Source organism: Chiroxiphia lanceolata, chromosome 8, assembly GCF_009829145.1.
Source record: "Chiroxiphia lanceolata isolate bChiLan1 chromosome 8, bChiLan1.pri, whole genome shotgun sequence".
Classification (NCBI taxonomy): domain Eukaryota; kingdom Metazoa; phylum Chordata; class Aves; order Passeriformes; family Pipridae; genus Chiroxiphia; species Chiroxiphia lanceolata.
The window spans coordinates 36133310-36151780 of NC_045644.1; the positions used below are offsets into that span (position 1 = coordinate 36133310).

General features: G+C 46.2%; 1 protein-coding gene across 8 annotated transcripts in view; it reads right to left on the reverse strand.

Moving 5' to 3' along the window:
* PRKG1 (protein kinase cGMP-dependent 1) overlaps window positions 1–18471 on the reverse strand; it is a 393869-nt gene that overhangs the window by 12689 nt on the left and 362709 nt on the right. For 7 of the 8 annotated variants that reach the window (XM_032695058.1, XM_032695062.1, XM_032695057.1 and 4 more), the window contains 2 exons: window positions 16145–16241; window positions 4814–4953 (listed from right to left, as the gene is read on the reverse strand). In XM_032695058.1, coding sequence (XP_032550949.1) covers window positions 4814–4953; window positions 16145–16241 — 237 coding nt within the window. Of the gene's footprint in view, window positions 1–4813; window positions 4954–16144; window positions 16242–16345; window positions 17004–18471 lie in introns of those variants that run through there. The other variant, XM_032695064.1, reaches the window with a different exon arrangement.

Here is an 18471-nt window from a genome sequence, read left to right on the forward strand (position 1 = left end):
TGATGTTAAATCCCCTTGGAGAATCTGGAAGGAAAAAAATGGTATTATGGCAAGGAAGGAGGCAATTCACTGAATTCCCTGTTTTCTCCTCATCAGCTCTGAATTCAACACTTTGGATCTGTAGACAATAAAATCTATTTGGAAGACAAGACATCAAGGGCTTTTTCTTTCATTTTTCCAATTGATTTCTGAGGCGATACCTACAGATCCCTGTGTTTTTCCCTTTGGAAAACACCAAGGAAAACCCAGGCTCCTGTGAATACCCAGGGGATGTAAAAATGTCAGGAGATGATTTAAACACAGGTGGGAGATATTCCAGCATGGGAGTGGTGACACATGTCCTGAAGCTCCAAAGGAAAGGTCACCTCTGCTCCAGGGGTGACACACGGAATGTGCCACTTCTAAGGGCATAACCTGGCACTGGGCTTTCCAGATGTGCCTGAAGGAGAAGTTTTCCCACCTTTTTTATTTTTTTTTAGTAAGATCTATTTCATTTTATTCCTCAGATCAGAATCCTCCTTCCCTGTGATCCTTTCCAGGGATTTGGGATTAATTTCAGAGCCTGAACCCACTGGTTTGGTAGAGTTTAAAGGGAACCCACTGACATGCAGGTGGCTAAAAGTGCTCTTCCCTTTCCTCCAGTAGGAATGTGGAGCAAAAAGTGCCTCAGGTTTTGTTAACCCAGTTTAAATTATGTTCTAAAATCCATGCCCTGTGTTGAATATGATTATTTAATTATATTACATTAATTAGATGTTTATGTATGCGTTTAATTGCATTAAATGAAGGAAACTATGGGAAAAAAAACCAGAGAATTTTTCTTTTTACTTAATTTTAGTGTTATTTTGGTAAGTAACTCACTAAATATGGATCATTTTCCATGAGGGAACTGGGATCCACTGGGATCCTGCCCCGGGATCGTCCTCTGGGATTCATCCCCAGCATCCACACATGGAACAGGGTCCACTTTAGGGCCTTGATCCTGACCTGATTCTGGGGGAAACAAAGAGGAAAATGGGAAAAGGGGTCAGGGCTCTCTGGGAACACGGGGGCATCCCTGGGAATGGGGTCAGGCATCCATGGGACCCCTCAGCACATGGATGTGGAAGCGGTGCCACTCCACCTGCCAGTTCAGGGCTTTGATCCAGTCCTGCTTCTGGGGGGAACACAGGGAAAAATGGGAAAAAACGGTGTCAGGGAGCTCTGGGAATGTGGTGGGAACCAGGGGAAACTGGGATGCTCTTCCAGGATTCATCCCCAGCACATGGATGTGATGCCGGTGCTGCTTCAGGGCCTCGATCCCAACCTGATTCTGGGGGAAAAGCAGGAAAAATGGGAAAACTCCATGGGAATGGGATCAGGGAAAAGGTCAGGAATAGGGGATCCACCCTGATTCCAAAGTAGGGATAATAGGGAGGGATATGGGTGTTTCCCCAGTGTCCCTTCAGTGCCTCGAACCAGTCCTGCTTCTGGGGGAAAAGCAGGGAAAAATAGGAATGTGGGAATGGGATGGGGAATGGGAGCAGGGAAGAGGGGGGGGGTCCCAGGGGAACATCCCTGATAAATGGCAAAAATAAAAGCAAAATTTGGGATAAAATCCATCCTGATCCCTAAAATCAGTCACAGGGAAAGAAGGATGTGGATGTGCTGCTTCAGGGCCTTGATCCTAATCTAATTCTGGGGAAAAAAGAGGGCAAAATGGGAAAAAGGTGACCAAGGGAATGAGGCAGGATCCCACGTGGGTGTATCCATTCAGGCTTCCAGCCTGGATACTGGGAAGAAATCAGTTTTAAAAATGCAAGCTTGCCAGCAGAAGGGAATGCTGAGGGATCCTCTGTGATGCTGCAATTCCACATCCCCGGGAGTTCCCAGGAGCGTAAAAAACCAAAGAACTGATGTGACATCAGTTAAACCAGGTGGTTTGGCACATTCCAGCTCTTCCCAGCCAGGGCTAAATCCAGCTATTAATACCTTCTATGGAGCTGTGGGATGGATCAGGGGGACAACACAGCAGGATTTGGTTCCCTTTGGAAGATTTTCAGGTAAATATTAATGGAAGGCACGTGGTAAAACCTCCAGCTTGGCTGGGAGGAGCTTTCCCATCACCATCCAGACAGCAATTGTCTCCTGTCTGTGCTTCTGCAGCATCCAGGACACAGAACTGTCCCTCAGCAGCACCTCTTCTCTCTATTTTGGCATGTTTAACCCAAAAAAGATCCTGGCAGGAGCAGCTGGGATGTAGGCAGGAGTCTGGGGGTTGAGTCTGCTCAGGGCTCATCCCATATTCCATGCCTAAAAGGGATTATTTGCAGCCACAACAAAATTTGAAGGAAAAAAAAAGAAACCAGTGTTTCAGCTCTTTCCTTACTCTGGTATTGTTATTTTATATTATTATCTCCTTGCTCTGTTTTGACATTGAAAACCTCAGTTGTAACATGACCATTATATGTAATTCTGTATATTATATATTCATATATACATATTATATATGTATCCTGTATATATTATACAGAATACATATTATATATGTATCCTGTGTGTGTATATATATATATTTTGTATATATATATATATATACATAAAATCAAAGGTCAGCTATAACTGAGCATTACATAAGGTTAAAATTTATGAGTTTAACAAAAAAAAAAGAAAACAACCCACAATTACTTCTTGCCAGTTGGCCAAAATACAACTTATCTTAATAAACATGTCATCTACATGAAGGTTTACAGAAACCTCCAAGAATCCAAAAGGTAAGTAACCACATATTTTTAATTGCTTGGTAATTTAAAGGCTGCTGAAAGAGTTGCTCTAGCTAAGAAAGACCTGCTTGGCAGAAAATTTTCCGGGCATCAAATCTGGCCTAAAATGTGCAGGTGAAAAAATAATCAAATATTATTTATCAACTGTCATGGAAGCCTAAAGTTTATACAGGATGAAAGGGCATTATATGGGCAGATTAAACAGCCTCAAGTTGTAAATGTCACCATATCTGAATGCCTTTCCTATTTATTTTATTTATATATTTTATTATTTTTTTCCTTACTCACCTCGATATTTGAGTTTATCTATGAGTCAATTTTATTTGGTGCTGCTTGGCCTCTTCTGGTTTAATGCATTTTCACAACCAAACAGAATGTTGATATTCCTGATGTCCTTGCTCCAAGATCATTTTAAACCCACTTTTCACCCACTATCTCCAAACTCAATTAATCTATCGAGGGGTTCAAATTTGTGCCCACAGCACCTGGAAAAATATGATCCCACCTGGCCCAAGAAGGGGAATAAGCAGGTTATAAAGAATTTTAGGATAAAAATCACAGGACAACTTCAAATCCTCCTGGATATGCAAAAGGAGGAGTGAGGGGGAAAAGCAGACACTGAGTTTGATAAACCAGGTATTTTTTAGCAAGAGGAAAAGGTTGGACTTTATGAATTAGAAAATCCCTTCCCAGTGCAGGGTTTCCATGGGGCATTAAATATAGTTGAGGGAGGGTTGTTCCTGTAAAGGGTGGGAATTACTGCAGGATATGGGAAGAGAAGACCTCCAGCTGACACCTCCTTGTTTCCCTTGCCTGCTGAAAGGGTGAGAAGTGGGAATGAAGGAGGATTTCATTTATTAGCCATGAAGATCAGTGGCTCCATTAGGAAACGTTTGCAGGCTCAGGCTTTTTTTAGGAAGGGTATTTCTGGCAATGGTGGCAACTGTCCCTCTGCTTGGACACCTTCCTTTCCATCCCCATCCCGACACAGCTCAGGCTTCCAAAAATCAATCCAGAGGCTGAAATAGCCCCGGGGTATGTTTGGCTCCGGCCTAGGGAACGGGAGCATGTTTGGGAATCCAACACCAGAGCCCAAAGGGTGTCACCCTGCAGTTGTCCCCCATGAATCAGAGCTGAAGCCATGGGCTCTGGGGGAATCCCAGGGATCAGCCCGGGAAGGAAACACCCCCTCAGTGACCGATGGGTACCACGTGCTTCCCTCTGCATTTATCCAGGGCTTTGTCTGGGGCAATTTTTGGGAGCGGGTTTGAGCTCCTCCAGCAAAAGGCAAGTGTTTGAGGCATCTCTGAGAGTGGGATGAAGCACCCTTGGCACCTTAGGTGCCCTTTCAGGTGGGTCCAGCTCAGTGACACACCAGAGCTCCTCACCACCCACTGCTCTTACCCTGAGCTCTCCTTCCTGCTGACAGACACTCCCAGTCCTTGAGGAGTCAGGGAATGTCACTACTGGGGTGAAAACAACCAAAAATGCCTGGCACCTGATTTTATTCCCTGAAGAACCACATCTGCTTAGGGTTGGGACAGGGATTCTCCCCTGTGAGGGTGGGGAGGCCCCGGCACAGGTTGCCCAGAGAAGCCGTGGCTGCCCCTGGATCCCTGGAAGTGTCCAAGGCCAGGTTGGAGCAACCTGGGCTAGTGGAAGGTGTCCCTGCCCATGGCAGGGCGTGGGATGAGATGAGCTTTAAGGTCCCTTCCAACCCAAACTATTCTGGGATACATGTACATGGAGCATCCCCCACCAGCACCGGCAAGCTCTGCCCAGGCTGCTGGAGGTGCAGCTGCTCCAGGAGCCCCAAAGGCCCCTGAGCACAGCACACAACCCAGTTAAGACCTGAGTTAAGTTCAGGCTTGGATGGACATTCCCCATGGGAAGAGTAATCTCACGTTTACCTGGAGAAGACCTTATTCCAGGCACCTTATGGACAGTCCCCGGCAGGGAAGCTGAGGCTGAGGGGTTTTGGGTGCTGGCTGGGTTATCCCTGTGTGGTTCCAGGGAAGGCTGGGGTGGTCTGTGAGGCAGAGGGATGGTACCTGACGATGAAGTCGGAGTGGGCACTCTGCATGATCTGCTTCTCAGAGCGGATGTGCTCCTGCTGCCGCGTGTCCACGATGTGACGCTTCTTCAGGATCTTCATGGCGAACGTCTTCGACTCCTCGCTCTTCAGCTGGACCTTGGGCACAGCAGGGAACACCAGGCTCAGAAACAGGGCACACAGCTGCGTGGGGACCCACCCTACCTCCCAACAACCCCACCACCCAGCCTGTCTCATCTCTCAGCCATCAGCTCTGCTTTGGGATGAACCTGGTCTTTCTAAAGACCCGGCTTACTGCTGAACTGAAAAGCCATTCCTAAAACGCCACATTTTTAGGGGAAAGCCAACTGTTGGTCAGGAGATTGTTGCTAGTTGCCTTTTTCCATAGCCAATCAGAACTGCCTTTGGCAGGGAACAGCAGTCCTTGGATGTTTGCAGAGGATGAGCAGACCTGGCTTTTCCACAGCACTGCCTGAGCACGACTTTACTTTTAACCTTAAGCCTCCACAGCCTATTTTTAGCCTGACTGCCCTGACGAGGTTGGCAGGAGCTGTTTGCTTGTTTGCTGGTGTAGCCCTGGTAACTCCTGCACCCTGAGCCACTCCCAGGGACAGGTACCTCTCCCAGAGCTGGCTGGATGGTGGCCAACCCTCCAAAGGAGAAAGGAACCTCATCACTGACCTACCAGGCCTCCTAATTTGCTGAATTCCCCCGACAGCCACTCACAATAATGTTGCCAGTTAAATGCTTTTCCCCCCTTATAGTAAGAGGTGCCATCTGGCAACTTCTATTTTGGTTTCCTTGTCAGAATTTGGCTTCTGCCAGCAGGGAAGCAGCTCGTCTGTCATTGATTCCCACCAGAAACCCAACCTGCCTTTTAGGTTAGGAGACAACAGTCATGCAATCCCAGTATATTTAGTATAATATCTGCTTTTATGTAGTTTTGGTAAGAGAAGTGTGGGTTATACGAGACGTGGCACCTTCACAGGATCACGGAATGTCCTGGGTTGGAAGGACCCCCAGGGATCATCCAGTCCAACTCCTGGTCCTGCCTGGGACACCCCAACAATCTCACCCTGTGCCTGAGGGCGTTGTCCAAACCTTCCACCACCCTTTTCCCAGCCCTCCCACCATAACCCTGAACAGTTTCTGATTCACCTCCTTTGTCCACATCACGGGGCAGGGAAAACACAATTCCCTCAGCATTCCCTCCTTGCCAGAGATCCACCTGGGACCCTGATGTCCACAAGGACACCCAGAGCTTAAGGAAACCAACCCCAAAAGGTTGGTTCTCAGGTGGCAAAGACAATTCCACCACCCTAATAAACAAGAGTCCACCTATCTATGGCCAAAGTTTTCATCAATAAACTCTTTTTTATCCATATTTATGCACACAAACACATATATACGTATATACTGAAGCCAGATTCGTGGCTCCTGGTTTTCCCACAGCCACAAGCATTTCCAAGCCCACATGAAGCTTCCCTTTTCACACTCCTAATTATCATCTTTGCCTGGAAGCCCAGGTTTGCCATTTCATCTTCAGGGAGACAAGGCACAAAGACCTAAACAATCCACACAAATTAAAACATTTTCCCTCATCTCTGCTGCCCTGGTATTTATTGAGCTGAGGAGACCACGGTTCAAAGCAGAAAAATTCTGTATTTGTGGCCAACTGGTTTGATATTTTCCCATCTAAATCAAACCAGGGAGGTGACACATGGGGGATGAAAATTAAGGCAAACTCTGGGCTGAGCAGAATTTACCAAAACTTGCAAAAAATAATGAAGGTTTAGCAGGACTAAGCATTTACTTCTGGAGAACTCACCCCTCTTGCTCTCGATGGCAATCTGGATTTCTTGGCTTCCCATCAGACCTTCCATGTGCTGATGGACAAGCACTATCAGCTGCCACCCAAATTATTCCACCCCAAAATCCATGCAAATCCCTCTTAGATACTCCAGGGCAGATCTGTTCTCTTCCAGCCCGTATTTTTTAACATCAGCCTGGCCACAGACAAATAACAGCCAACAGTGGAACCAAGAAAGCAGCTCCAGCAGCAAAAATGAACATTTCTTGGTTGATTTGGACGACACATAAAAACCCACTCTGAACTTTTTGAAACACAAATTCCTATTTTTCCTAATGTTAATCAGTGTAAAAAATAAACACCAAAACCTGATGGAGGCTCAGATGAGTAAATTCCAAAATGAGAGAGTAAAGGGTGCTATGAATAAACCCCTTCTGGTTTTTAATCCCATGGATTCTGACCACCTAATTTTTGTGAAAAGGGCTATTTCTTTCATTTCATTACTATTTTTTTTCAGAGATGGAGAGTTTGGGGAAATAACCTGCTTTCATACACAGCTTTAAGTAAGTCCAGGGAAGGAAATTTCCATGAGGAAGTAGCAGGCAGTGGTTTTGTTTGGTGTTTGATGATGTTACCACTGCCACAAATGTTTAAATATAGAACAGCCAGGCAGCTGCAATTAGCTAATGCAAGACTTTGACCTAATGCCACTGGAGAATTTAGATCCATTTTCCATTCCCACTCCTTCAGAAGGCAGAGGGTTTGCTGGAATTCGAGATGGGGGGGGGGGCTTAATTTGCATTAAACTTGTGGAGGCACAAAAACAAGCTGGCCAGGTACAGAATCTAAGGCTCAAACTTAGGATTGTCCACCTGCAAAATGAGCCCTGTAGCCTCCTACTTCTCCAGCACTCCTGAGTCCTCTCCCTGCTTTGATGTTTCTGCCAAATGAGGTGACTGTGAGGACTATTTTTATGATGCAAAGCTGGGGAACTCCAGGCCATTTCTGTTATTCTTACAAAGAATAGCTTTTAATATTAAGCTTGTGTTATTTGATACAAAAAAACCTCTCCATGTCTAACCTCAATCTCCTTTCAGAATTATCTAGGAGTCATCTGGACTCTTTATTTTAAAAAACCCAACCAAACAGGACTGACCTTGAGCAGATGAGAACGGGCTGGTAAGAACATCCTCTCCTTCGATCACGAGGAGAAAACCAGCCCACGGAGCCACGGAATCCACAAGGACTTGGGGGCTTGGCTCAGCTGGGCAGCAAGCTCAGCCTCCCAAAGAAAACCCACCACAACCCCCCCCCAAATCCTGCAGGAAATGGCCAAGAGTGCTGTTTTCCATGGGAAAAGGAGAGGAGCCATCCTCGCTGCCCAGCTCAGCTTTCACTCATCGGAAGCAGCATCTCAGGTCTGAAAGGCCCCGGCACTATTGATCCATCGGAGACCTGCTGGAGCCTTGGATTTCCACGGCTCTGCTGCAGCAGCAGCTGAGTCCTCAAAGGGATGGACACAAGGAAACACCAGCTCTCCCCAGCTTGGGTTTTTGCAAGTTAGAAGAATTTCTGGTCCCTTCCCTCCCCCTTTTCTTACTCCTCTCCTCACACTCACCTTCCCCAGTCCTTGTCCTTCCACCAAACGTCTCCAAAACTATCTCTCCTGGAGCTTCCTCATCCACCATCCCATCATTTCCAGCACAATATTCCCCAAAATAGTGACCCCTGGTAAATCTGTAGTTGAATCTACTTGAGCTCTTGCCCTCTCTGTTAAAAATGAACCCCTAGAGGAGGATACAAACCCTTTCTGATGTGAAATAGGAATATATTTTCACTCCCAAACACAAGAAAATCCAATAAATAGGGAGTGTAGTTAAAGTGCAAACACCATCTTAAATAGGTGATGTCCAAAACCAGAGAAGGGGTCAAATTATTTAGATTGGGTCATTCTGCAGGATTCTAATGCAGGCAATGAACTGCATCCCAGTGAAAAAACAACAGCAGGAATGTTGCTTGCAACTAAACAAGACAATTGTAGAAGGAAAACAGAATTGCTTCTATTTTGCCCAAAGATATAAAATTAATACATAACATATATTTTATATATACATTTATGTTATATATTATGTTATATATTGTTACATATTATGTTATATATTTTGTTATTTATGTATACGTTTATACGTTATATATTTTATATATAAAATAAAAATATTTTATATATATATATAGACATATATATATGTAGTAGAAGGTGTCCCTGCCCATGGCAGGGGGTTGGAATGAGATGGTCTCAAAGATCCCATCCAACCCAAACCATTCCATGATTCTATGATGAAGACAAGTGAAAAAGGAGAGATCCAACCTCTCTGCTTTTCCATGTCCTTGTTTCATAGAATCAGAGGTGGATTCTCCTGGGCTGGAACCACTCCAAAAATCATTGCTTTGCTTTATGGCTATAAAATCCCCACCTTCCAAAACACACAGAAGCCAAAATCACTCAAGGCCTGATTTTTGTTCGTTTTTAACAGTTATAACTCAGGCACAAATAAATATGGTTTTATACCTTGGTGCTTTTTCAGACTTTCTGGAAAAATGGCCATTGATGAGACAAAATCCAGGCCTCAATGGAAAAAAAGAAAAAAAGCTCTGTATGTTCCTTCCCCTCCCTCTTTCCCTGCCCCTGTTTACTATAAATCATAGATGTGCATTACATATGGTCAGCTCTGGTGAAAGAGGAACTGAGACAATTCCAACTGACCTTGAGGAACTGAAAGTGTTAATAAATATTTCCCAGACTGCAGAAAAATCCCCCTCAGAAAGATTTATTTTCCATAAAGAGGTGCCTGAACCTTCCAGACTATTTATGAGAGCATGGAGCGGCAGGACATGGGGGAGTGGGTTCCCACTGCCAGAGGGCAGGGTTAGGTGGGATATTGGGAAGGAATTGTTCACTGGGAGGGTGGGGAGGCCCTGGCCCAGGTTGCCCAGAGAAGCTGTGGCTGCCCCTGGATCCCTGGAAGTGTCCAAGGCCAGGCTGGACGGGGCTTGGAGCAACCTGGGCTAGTGGAAGGTGCCCCTGCCCATAGTAGGGGGTGGAACGGGATGAGCTTTGAGGTCCCTTCCAATCCAAACCATTCCAGGATTCTATTCGAGTCTGGACACCCTGCTCACCACAGCCTTGCTCAGGAGCCTTTTCTCCTGCTTTCCAAGGGCTCCCAGCTCCGTGGGAACACACAGGGAGCAGAGGCTGTGCAAGTACAAACTATTCCATTCACTCTGCAGACGTAAAGCTTTTCCCTAAACACGCTTGTAGGAGCTGGACACCAACTCTTCTGGAACTCTTGTGTCCATGACTCACCAACAGATTTCTTGCTGCCCATGTCTCTTGTTGAACCCCCTGTGTGGGCACAGCCTCTATAATGACAAAGCTGTTTTTCCCAGGGATTTTTGCTTGCTGTGCATTTCACATGTGCATTATTCAGACAGAAACCTGGATATCTTCACATCACATTAAATAACAACCAACTCTACAGCAGCACTTGGGAGCTGAACTGCAAATGCTTCAGCTTGCTGGGTATGCCCAAGGTCCTTGCTTTTTTCCCAGCTAGACCCATTCAAACCACCAAAAATAGCAGCAGCTGTTGCTGAGCGCAGCGTTTGCAAGCTGAGCTCTGCTAATCCCGACAGCTGAACTGCTGCATGAACAAAGCGGCGCCTTCTCCCGCCCCCAGCCAGAGAGGACAGCAAGCTTTTCCCACTAAATATATTTACCTTCTTCCTGGATGAAAGAGAAACCCCCATAATAAGATTCTTTGCCTTAGAACTTGCTCTCTTGCCAGTGTTTCGCGATTTTTAGGAAATGACTTGCTCATACTGGTGCCTCCTCCAAGCCTACAGTGGTGCTCAGCAGGGCAGACCTTTCCTGTAGGGTCCAGAGAGCCCCCCAGATGAGGGAGCTGAAGGAGCTGGGGGGGCTCAGCCTGGAGCAAAGGAGGCTCAGGGGGGACCTTCTGGCTCTGCAAGTCCCTGACAGGAGGGGGGAGCCGGGGGGGTCGGGCTCTGCTCCCAGGGAACAAGGGACAGGAGGAGAGGGAACGGCCTCCAGCTGTGCCAGGGGAGGCTCAGGTTGGCCAGGAGGAGGAATTTGTTGGTGGAAAGGGTGGTGAGGCCTTGGCAGGGGCTGCCCAGGGAGGTTTGGAGTGCCCATCCCTGGAGGTGTCCCAGGAAGGCCTGGCTGTGGCACTCAGTGCTCTGGGCTGGGGGACAAGGTGGGCATCGGGCACAGGGGGGACTCGGTGACCTTGGAGGGCTTTTCCAACCTTAACAACTCCTGAGATTAGGGTTTTGAAGGAACTTTCCACATCAAGGCCAGATTCAGCCCCCTTCCTGATCTAAATCTTACAGAGAAATTATAATTTGCATATCCAAATTACAGCCAAGCTGCACACAGTGCTTCTCCCTTCCTACCTCATGCTCAACATCTCATTAATTTTGGGTGACCCGTGTGTGGAACAGGCAGGGAGATGGGCCTGGGTTAGGCTGGAAATTCAGTCAAGACTTAAAAAAACCCCACCTAAGGTGTTGGTTGGAAAGGTTGTGGCATCCCTGGGAGTGTCCAAGGCCAGGTTGGACGGGGCTTGGAGCAACCTGGGCTAGTGGGAGGTGTCCCTGCCCATGGTAGTGAGTGGCACTGGATGGGCTTTAAGGTCCCTTCCAACCCAAACTATCCTGTAATTCTATAATAAGATGGAAAGAAAAATCATGGAGGCTTCATTTGAAGCCTTTAAGACAAGCTCTAGGCTGAGGTTTTGAAGGATGAATCCAGAATGAACTCCAAGTGGGCATCAGGGTGGAAAGTGTCCATGACAGTGACCTTATTTTCTTTGGAAAAGTCTGGATTCCACTGATTGGGAAAGCACTAAATATTGTATCACAAGGGGAGTGCTCTGGGACTCTACAGGAAAATAAATTGCAAAACTCCACTCTAGAAATATACACTGAAAAAAGCACCATCCTTGGAAAATCTCAGCTGTTTAACAATTTCTAATCAAATAATCAACTGTGCTAAACCCCTTTAATTCTACATTTTGATCCCTCTGCTGAAAATTTATTCTCAGTGCTTGACAAGACACACAGCAAAGTTTTTTATGAGCAAAGGGCACTGGGAAAATATATTCAAATGTGTGTCTTCCTGTAAAGCCTGGAGGTAAATATTATCTTTCAAAAACGTCTAGAGGCAAAAGGCTAAAAAACAGTGAGGAATGGCAACGATTTCATGCATAAAATCATTCCCATAAAAAGCAAACAGTGGAAGAAGGGTTATATGGCTAAAATATGTGAGACTCAATGGAAAAACCCGGTGCTGTGGTGTCTTGAAAATATCAAATGGACCCAAAATCCATCGAAACCCATAATGATCCTGCTCTGCTCCCCAGTTTGGCTTTCTTTGCAAAATAGCACCTCTTTTTATGGTTTATTCCTTCCTCCAACAGGGGCTGGAGCCTCTGGCTCGACAGCTCATATCCTGATCCGGCCTCTGCTGCTGTTTCACAGGCTGTGAACACATCTCAGCTTCCCAAACTTTGACAAGACCCTTCCCATCAACAGAGGGGCCCTGAGAACGTTTCCATCGACACAGGATGCACTGAATGTCAACAGGAATTCAAAATCCAGGGACAGCTACAAAAAAATAGCTCTGCAGTGGTGCAGCCCCATCTGACTGGGTGGCTGAAATGAAGCATCCTGCATGTCCTGAGGAAGGGAATCTGCTGCAAGAAATTGAGAAGGGATGGGGAAAAAAGGGACAAATCACCCTAATCAGCGTTTTGTGAGCTCAGGAGGAGCAGTTTTGTTGTCACATGAATGTGGGATTTACTTGAATCTCTCTCTTAAATCCACTTCTTCCCCTTGATGGCACCCAAAAGGCCCATTCTCACAAAAGGATGGAGGCCAAAGAATTCACAGAATCCCAGAATTATTTAGGCTGGAAAAGCCCTCCCAGCCCATGGATCCCCCTATGCCCAATGCCCCCCTTGTCCCCCAGCCCAGAGCACTGAGTGCCACGGCCAGGCCTTCCTGGGACACCTCCAGGGATGGGCACTCCAAACCTCCCTGGGCAGCCCCTGCCAAGGCCTCACCACCCTTTCCAGCAACAAATTCCTCCTCCTGGCCAACCTGAGCCTCCCCTGGCACAGCTGGAGGTCAATCCTGACAATTAAAAATAAAAACGAGGCGATTCCAAATCGAAAACTGACCTTTCTAATAGAAAGCTTTGTAACAGCTGGGACATACAATTGGAAATTTCCATTAATAAATGTCTGAATTCTGCATCTGTCAGGCCATGGGAAGACAATGCACAGCTTTTTTTCATTGCCATCTAATTAATTCACTAATGGCTTTGTTTACAAACCAGGCTAGAGGCTGCAATAGATTTGATTGCACTTCAAAATCTGTGGCCAGATTTCTCTTAAAACCCAAATACAACTGAAAAGTGTCGTAGTGTCCATTTAAAAAAGGTCTTGTATGGCCCCCATAAAATGTGGCTGAAACTTTATGTGTGTAGTTTTATGTGTGCCTTTACTCATCTCCACATTATAAAGGGGTTTTGCTTTTAGTGGCCACCATCAAGCCAAAAAGACTTTAGGGGGTCTGTGTAGAATATAAAAAACATGCATTAATGTCTTGGATTATAAAATAAGAAGAATCTTAGTAACTTTGCAACTATTAAAATCAAGCCAGAGAGGGCTGGGAGGATTTTTGAGAAAAGGAAGGGAATTTAGAGCAGTTTTTACAAATTGAAGCCTGTTCAGTGCCCAACCACCCTCTGGAGGAAGAACCTTTTCCTAAGATCCAACCTGATCCTGCCCTGGTACAGCTGCAGCCCTTCCCTGGGTCCTGTCCCTGCTCAGGATGTAAAGCTCAAAAGCACATTTATTCCTTTAAAGAAAAGAGTTCTTCAAGTTCAGGTGATAATGGTTTTCAAATCCACACAACCCAAGCTCACCAGCTGTATGTGTTTGTGTTTCCAGGTAGGCTACAGCAGGGAGACAATAAATATTAGGAGTAAAACTTCCTGGGAACCTCCTTCCCTAAAGACTTCAACAAGAAATTAGGGAAAACTGATCAGCAGTGGTTAGAAATATCTGACTCTGCTGGATGATGGGATCTGCAGGTCCCTTGCAGCCCCAGGATGTGCCAAGCTGTGTGTCTTCCAGAGGACATGGACCTGAATTTTACCTGTGCTCAGCCACCACCTACACAAACTGATTTCAAGGCAATAATGGCGCTAATCCCATATGTTCAGATACTCCTACGTATTTATTTCAGAGCTGTCAAAAATAATCTTGATATAAAACCAAAAGAACTGACCTGGGGCAGACAACTGGAAGCGCGGGACTTACATGAAAAGGAAATTAAGGACCAAAGACAAGAGCAATAAAGTCCAGGAGAGATGATTTATGAGGGCTGGGGACACCTGACCCACATCCCTGTCCTTTGCAAAGCAGGACACGAACAGGAGGTGACACTCCCTATTCCCACGTGTTACTGAGGTACCTGGGGCCCAGCACAGGAGACGCTCAACTGACCCAAAGCAGAGAAGCTGAGCTGCAAAAAATAGTTGGTGCACCCCAAAAAGTCCACTCCTATTATTTTCAGGGCAGACTGTGGTCTCTCCAACCCTGGATGGTTTATGCCCTCAAGAGAAACCTGGATAAAAGTTGATTACAAAGTCCAGTTAGGGACGAGGAAGAGCAACCACCAGTTGCCCTCTTGAGTGGTATGGAGGATGACCCCAGGGGACCTTGCCCACACTATAAAAATCCTCCTCCTTGCAATGTACTTTACTCACTTGATCAATTTTACTCTTGGAAAGCACAAAAATGTGAATGTTTTCCAGGAACATTCCTGCACTAACAGGCTCCTGTAACACACTCAGGCAATAAAAGAGTCAATTCCTCCACCGTGTTTTACATTTCGTTCCATTTTTAGCCTGAAATAATAAACCCATGTTTTTCATGGAGGAGGTGGAAGCAATTTTAGGCTCTGTTTTGACAACAAGAATATTTTCTTGGTTTTACAACATTTCCCTCTGTGGTAAAGAAAAACAATAAAATCTGCAGCGTGGAGCTACACTTTTAAATCTCTTTTATCCTTCTGTGTGCAATTCAGCATTAGCTAAAAATGAGCTGAACCAGCATTTTCCTGCTTAGGAGAGGGGCACCCACCCCTGAAGAAAACCCCTGTGAGGTGACAGAAATGCTTTTGCCATCAATAGGTTCAGGGCTTCTTGGAGGCTGCTGAGATGAAGGTGAAGGGACTTCAGAAGGGCACAACCCGGATTAAACTCCTGCTCTAAGGCATCCTCAGCAGATGACTACAGAAGGAGCAGGGAAAGGGAATGAGGGAGCTCTTGGGACTCTCTTCCAAAACAACAGTTGCTAACAGCAAACAAATAACAAAGGAAACCCCAAACCCCAGGAAGGGACTGACGCTCTCCCAGACACTCTCTCCTCCGCATGACTTTATAGACATCCAACCAGTAGAAGTCAGAAATAAATCCCAGGGGAGTTGTGCTCTGAACACAGAATTTACTGTTCACCTCACAAACAATCACCAAAACACCTCATTTTGCCCGTTTTCCAACTCCCAGTGCTACGGGTGCATTTGGCTCCCACAGGGCTCTGGAGCGGGGCTTTCCCTGAAGTTTTGTGATGCCAACAGTAACTCTGCTCCTTTTCTGCCCCTAACTTGTAGGAGTTCCTGACATATTCTGCCAGTGTCCGGTGTCAGAAGCTCCTCTGTGATGTAAAATAACTCCCTCTTTCTGTTCTCAGTTTTTGTATTGATGGGATGTTACAAATGGGCCACATGATGGCTGCCCTTGGGTCTCCTCCCGCTCAGGCTTTGCCTCAATAAACAGCTCGAAATCCAACAGAGCAAAAAGCAAGCTCAGATTTTGTCTTTTCTCTACAATTCTGCAACAGGTGAGTAGCTTTCTGGGTTGTTTTGCCACAGTGCAGGCACTGAATGTACAGCTGTCAGGAGCACTATCTCTAGACCTGAATTAGAAGCTGCTTAGGAGCGACATGGTACCTTACTCCGGTAAGATTTTAGGTTGCTTTTTTAATCCTAGTGCTCAACAGCCACACAAGTTGTTTTTAAAAGGCCATAAATCAATGCCATGAACCACTTAGAGAGAAAATCACTGAATATTCTGAGCTGGAAGGGACCCACAAGGATCTTTGAGTCCAATTCTTTAGTGAGTGGCCCGTTCAGGGATCAAACCCACAACCTTGGTGTTATCAGCACCAGCCGAGTTAATCTCTCTCAACCCACCACACAAATTCTTCTTGTTACTGCAAAGCTTTCTTTGTACATTTTTACTTCTCGGGGCACATTAGCAAACACATCATCCCATCATATAATTTTCTCCCGGTTATTCAGGTGTAATCAAGAAAAAAGAGGGCTCATAACACAGGACTTATGCCAGGAATAAGAAGAAAGGTCACCTACCAGCTCCACTCGGCCGAAGCCTCCGACTCCCAGGGTGTCGATGATGTTGAAGTCGGCCAGTTTCAGGTTGGCAAAGAAGGCAGCTTCGGCTTCGTATCTGGAGTTTTTGAGGCGAAAAAACGGAAATTTCTTAGAGGTGCAGCCAGGGGCACCGTGTGCCACCACGCCCGCCCGGCGCCAGCGCGGGGGCGCAGCCTTTACCTGCCGCGTGGCCATCTGGGCTCTTAGGGTTTGCTTTTGCTCATGGGGTTTTGCTGGTCCCAGTTCCAGCCTCGCTCCGGTTTTCCAAGGGGGAAAAGCAAACCTCCCCTAGGCATGGCTACAAAGCAAACGCCTGGCACTGCAATTCAGCTCCAGCCACCCGCCGGGCATTTTCAAGTGATCTTCTCCTGCCTGGTTTGGTTGGTTTTTTTGGGTTTTGGCTTGTTTGTTTTTTTTTTTTGGTGTCTTTGAGTATTTTTGGAAGATAAAAGTCTCTCATAGGAGTTTCTCTTATCCACAGGCCGGCAGTAGTTTCTATAAATGTTTATTGGAAGTGGCAAGATCATTAAGGTCCCTGGAGAGAAATCACAGCCAGGTTTTATGAAATCAGATCCGATAAGCTGTGGGCTGGTGTGCAAATGCCTGAAATGAATGACTTCAGTCACATATCAACATTCCTATGAGGATATCTTCCCTTCTTTTCCTCCTGTAAACTCACTCGGAGTAGCTGTCCCAACCCAGGTTCCAAAATCCAGATGCTCCCTGTCTTTAGCCCGTGTCCAACTGGCTCCCACAGGCGTCCACCAAAGCCCCTGACCAGGGGTAGCATGCAAATCAAACACATGCAAGCCTGCCAAAATAAGCTTCCCATGACTACCCCCATGAACATGAGTCCTCCAAAATAGCTCCTTGTTAAGGTTTGTGCTATTTTTAGAAAAGGTTTGGAGGGGAAATGGATGAACAGGATCCACCCACTCAATAAAATGTGACATTCAGCTGCCGGAGAGTCCCCGCGAGCGTCCGACCTTTGGCTGGTGGCAGCACAGACTTGTATGGGAAAAGGGAGTTGGCTGGATTATGGAGGGAGGCATGGAGGGTGTAGAGGGGCAGCTGGGTGGTTTGCAGGACTTAATTTGAGCAATTAACAGACTACAATCACCTGTTTCACCTGGAGGCTTCACTCGTGCAGGGTAACGGAGTGACAAACCATCCCAGTGGGAACCACGGACACACAAATCCACCCGTCCAGCTTTTGAACGTCCCCTGTCCGTCACGGCCTGTCTCTATTTCATTAGCAGCTTGGGATTGATTTCCTGACTGATCCCCTTCAAACCACCTTCCTTAGTCTATTTAAAACTCCAATGACACTGGGGGACAGAGAGCAAAGACCCATCATTTTTCCAGCGAAAAGGGGAAAAACAGGTGTCAAGAAATGCGAAAGGTCTCGCCATCGAGCCCCGGATCCGATGCAATAAAGCACAATTTTCTCTCGGGGAGGGGGGGTGTGGTGCTGTCAACAAATTACTTCAGCTCTGCTTTATTATTTATACTGTCACCAGATCCCCTGGGTGACCTTGCTCCCGATGCATCCGACTTTGGAAACCAATGAGCGCAGAGCCTGCTCTGAACTTGGGATAACCTTATTATTGATCACTCAGTGCTCCTCACGAGCTGCATATTAAACCAGCCACCAGAACACCTCTGCTGAATCCACCACATGTTTAGACATCCCCTTCTAAATCACAGCAGACACATCGTTTTAGGGGTGACAGAGCAAAGAGACGGCTCTAATTTTCGGGATAAAAAATTAGAGCACTGGTACAGACCAGTTAAACACCCTTAACGATTTATAATTGTTATGAAGGTGAATTCCCAGCATGGAATATTTCCCTTCAACAGCCAAACTTCAGGTCAGGAGGCAAAAAATGGGTTGGCTTGGAAGGCACCTTAAAGACCATCTAGTTCCAACCTTCCTGCCATGGGCAGGGACACTTTCCACCAAACCAGGCTGTGCCAGCTGAGATTTTCTGGATTTTCACTGGAACATGTAAAAAGAGGTGTTCAGGTGTTATTTTGCTTAGAAAATGTACTTGCAGCGTTCTTGTGATTGCTTTTGGAAATCTCTTGTCTAATTCTCTGCCCAGGTGGAGTTTGTACACAGAGGTAGATGAAACAGATTGGATGCAGTTTTTCCAGAGGTGCCACAAGCATCCAAAACACAAAAGAAATGCCCAAAATATACAGTGAAACCAAAAACACGTGCAAAATCAAGCAAACGAGCCCTTCTCATGCCTACTAACAACAGCCCCAGCTGAATTCTGTTTTCTTCCCACCTACAAGTGTCA